Source organism: Etheostoma spectabile, chromosome 19 (assembly GCF_008692095.1).
Source record: "Etheostoma spectabile isolate EspeVRDwgs_2016 chromosome 19, UIUC_Espe_1.0, whole genome shotgun sequence".
NCBI classification, from domain to species: Eukaryota; Metazoa; Chordata; class Actinopteri; order Perciformes; family Percidae; genus Etheostoma; species Etheostoma spectabile.
In genome coordinates this window covers 5,911,796-5,914,762 of record NC_045751.1, presented here as the reverse complement: position 1 = coordinate 5,914,762, position 2,967 = coordinate 5,911,796, and the positions used below count along the sequence as shown (strand labels likewise).

The following is a 2,967-nucleotide window of genomic DNA, read 5'->3' as shown; positions in this document are numbered from 1 at the left end:
ATTTTGACAGGAAGACAACACAAGGGTTATTCTAAAGTCTGGTGGATTTCTGAGGACTGTGGTTAACTGCTCCTCAGATCTCTGCAGGGTAAATTCAGACCGCTAGCTAGACTATCTGTCCAATCGGAGTTTTCTGTTGACGACTTAAACAACCTTTGAACGTACACATTCCACTATAACAAGTTCCTTCCCGAGGTTATTTTGCAGAGGCACCGTAGAAAAGAAAATTTGACATGAATCATTTCAAATGCTCGTCTTTAGTAAACTCGGTAGGTGTCGGATTCATTCATGCTATATGAGTAAGAATACATAACATATATGTAAATATAATAAATAAAATAAATAATTTTTTTTGAGACAGAAACAGGTCTCAAACTAAGTTAGTCTCTCCTGATCTGTTGTCCCCTGAAAAATGCAATTTTAGTGTCAAGTCATAAAGTTCTGGAGATATGTGGCTTGTGAAGAATGGTTCCAATATTTACTTTGGTGACTATGGGGCGAAAGAATTGCTCATAAATTGCGTCTCCCGTTGGAATCAATACACTCAGAAGCTGCCGCTAGTCTCCTAAAGAGGCGTGGCAGTGGCGGAGCCCACGTGACACAGATACAGGAAACCATTCTGAGTTGGGGCGTCTCGGTTCTAAACCGTCTCTGGCATGACCCACGGTCAGATTGACCCTGGTTAAAAAATAGAGACAAGTAGAGTTTGAACCAGAGGCTCGTGACTGTACAATCACAAAGCAACAAACCATTTAAGTCATGCGACATGATTTCTGGACCAAGAAGGACTTTGTACTTTCAAGACATCTGTTACGTCCCATTGCATTTTGTGGTTGGAAAAGTGGGAAGCTGCTAGAATTAAGGACAGACATTAAGTAATGTGCATGTTTCAACTGAAAGATGAAAACGGCTTTTGTGCAAATCAGTGTGTGTGTGTGTTCTTTCCCGGGCTGATTTTCCATTGTTCCACCTGATAGAAACCCTGCATCTGCTCTCCTCTCTGGCAGTATAGTATGCATGCAGGCAGCGATAGATGGACTTTGAAGTGAGCGCACCGATGCACTTCAAACAAGATCTCACACACGTTGCCTGTGTGCCAAGAGGAGAAAGGCAGAAATAAAAGAGCTTCTCCGCATCCTGATGGAGTGCACTCTGATCCACCCTCTTGTCTCTCCGCCTATTCTTCCATCTGCTTCCGCTTTCCTCTGCACATCAACGCGAAACAACTCTCTGGAAGTAACGGGTGAGCTCTTTCACAACCTGTACCAGACGAGTGCTGCTGTGACCGAGAGTGGGAGACTGTTCCGTGCAGGAGTTGCCCACAGTTTCCTTACCTTAGCCTGTAACTGTGTGATTAAAACGGAACCAGGTCGGAGCCAAAAGACTTTGTCTCAGAATTGTGTCTTGTCATGCTGTGTGTGTGTGTGTGTGTGTGTGTGTGTGTGTGTGTGTGTGTGTGTGTGTGTGTGTGTGTGAGACAGAATTACTCAGGGTTTCTGCAGGTTTCACCAAGTCAAATGCAAGACTTTTTAAGACTTTTTAAGACCATTATGAATGAAACATAAGACCTGCATCACAATATAGAAGTACATAAAAAATGCAGATTCACAAAATTACTTGGACTATTGGACTATCAAAAGAAAGAACTAGAACACCACAGAATAAAAAGAACAAAGTTCTGAGGAAGGAAGGACTTATTTTAACACAAGACACAACATTTTAGACTTTTTAAGACCCCGCAGAAACCCTGTTACTTTGCTGTAATACAGCTTTTAACTAAAAGACAACTCTTGTGTCATATCACAATATCCAAAATTTAAGACGATATCTAACTTCATATATCAATGTTGACATAATATGGATATATTGCCCAGCCCTTATTTGGGCAATTTTTTTAAATTCAGATTTTGTCTTTTTATAGCAAAGGACTCAAACCGTCTTCTTTTATAGACTCTTAGCAGTAACATTTCAAATTCGCAAGCAAAATTTACTCCCTATCTACTAATCAAATCATCTTTGCAGCTCTAGAAACAGCATGATGAGTTAAAGTCTTTAAAGGCTTACGGTGTTACTGTACTGTATGTGCTGACCGTACCGAAGTGTAGAGGTAGCCCTCGCTGTTCATGGCAACGTAGAGCCCCGTCTTGGTGCTCTGGATGGCCACTATCCTGAGCCCCACAGGAATCAAGTTGAACTGCACTGGAAGAAGAGAAGAAGAAAAAAACAGAAAGGGAGGAGTGGCGTTAGAGCAATTATTCTCTCTCTTAACTGTGTTCACGGTGCTTCCTCGCAGCATAAAAAAGACCACTGCTTTCCAGCTGTCTGATATTTTATCCTCCCTCCCTGTACAATATGTCAGTTGGAGGCAGGAATGGGAAGTGTGTTAAAAAAAAAAAGAAATAGAAGGAGAGGCGGGGAAGAAGCTAGGAGAGGTATATTTAGATAAAATAAATCTGGTTGCTGTATGCCGGGGGGGGGGTCAGACAAAGCCGGGAGTGACTGCAGGGAGAATCCCCCTGCTGGAGAGAGAAAGATAGAGAGAGCTTAGCTTTGCAGAGAGCTTTAGAAATACATTAGACGCCGACATCGCCAGAGCTTGCTTTGAATTCATTTCCTCTGTCCCGACACAGTAAACAGCACTTTGTAATGCAGTTTGCTGAATACCCCTCCTGTGGAACCTTGGATTTCTTATGTGCATAACTCTCCATATAAACTAACTTCAAGTGAGCCACTGGAGCAACAAACACACACACACACACACACACACAGTGTTTGAATCTGTTGTCAGAAGTGGGTTTGCCTGAATGCGATTTGTTAGGTGCATGTCTGTCCAAGTACAAATACAGTTAGAGCTGGACAATATATTGATATTGTATTGATATCGCGATATGGACTAGATATCGTCTTAGATTTTGGATATCTTGTAATATCGTAATATAGTAAGTGTTGTCTTTACCTGGTTTTACA

At 41.8% G+C, this 2,967-nt stretch overlaps 1 protein-coding gene across 3 annotated transcripts in view; it reads right to left on the bottom strand.

Annotated features, from left to right (window-relative positions):
- Window positions 1-2,967, bottom strand: part of fgf11a (fibroblast growth factor 11a) — a 155,074-nt gene that overhangs the window by 49,582 nt on the left and 102,525 nt on the right. For all 3 annotated transcript variants that reach the window (XM_032544735.1, XM_032544733.1, XM_032544734.1), the window contains one exon: window positions 2,096-2,199. In XM_032544735.1, the coding sequence (XP_032400626.1) occupies window positions 2,096-2,199 (104 nt within the window). The remainder of the gene's footprint in view (window positions 1-2,095; window positions 2,200-2,967) is intronic.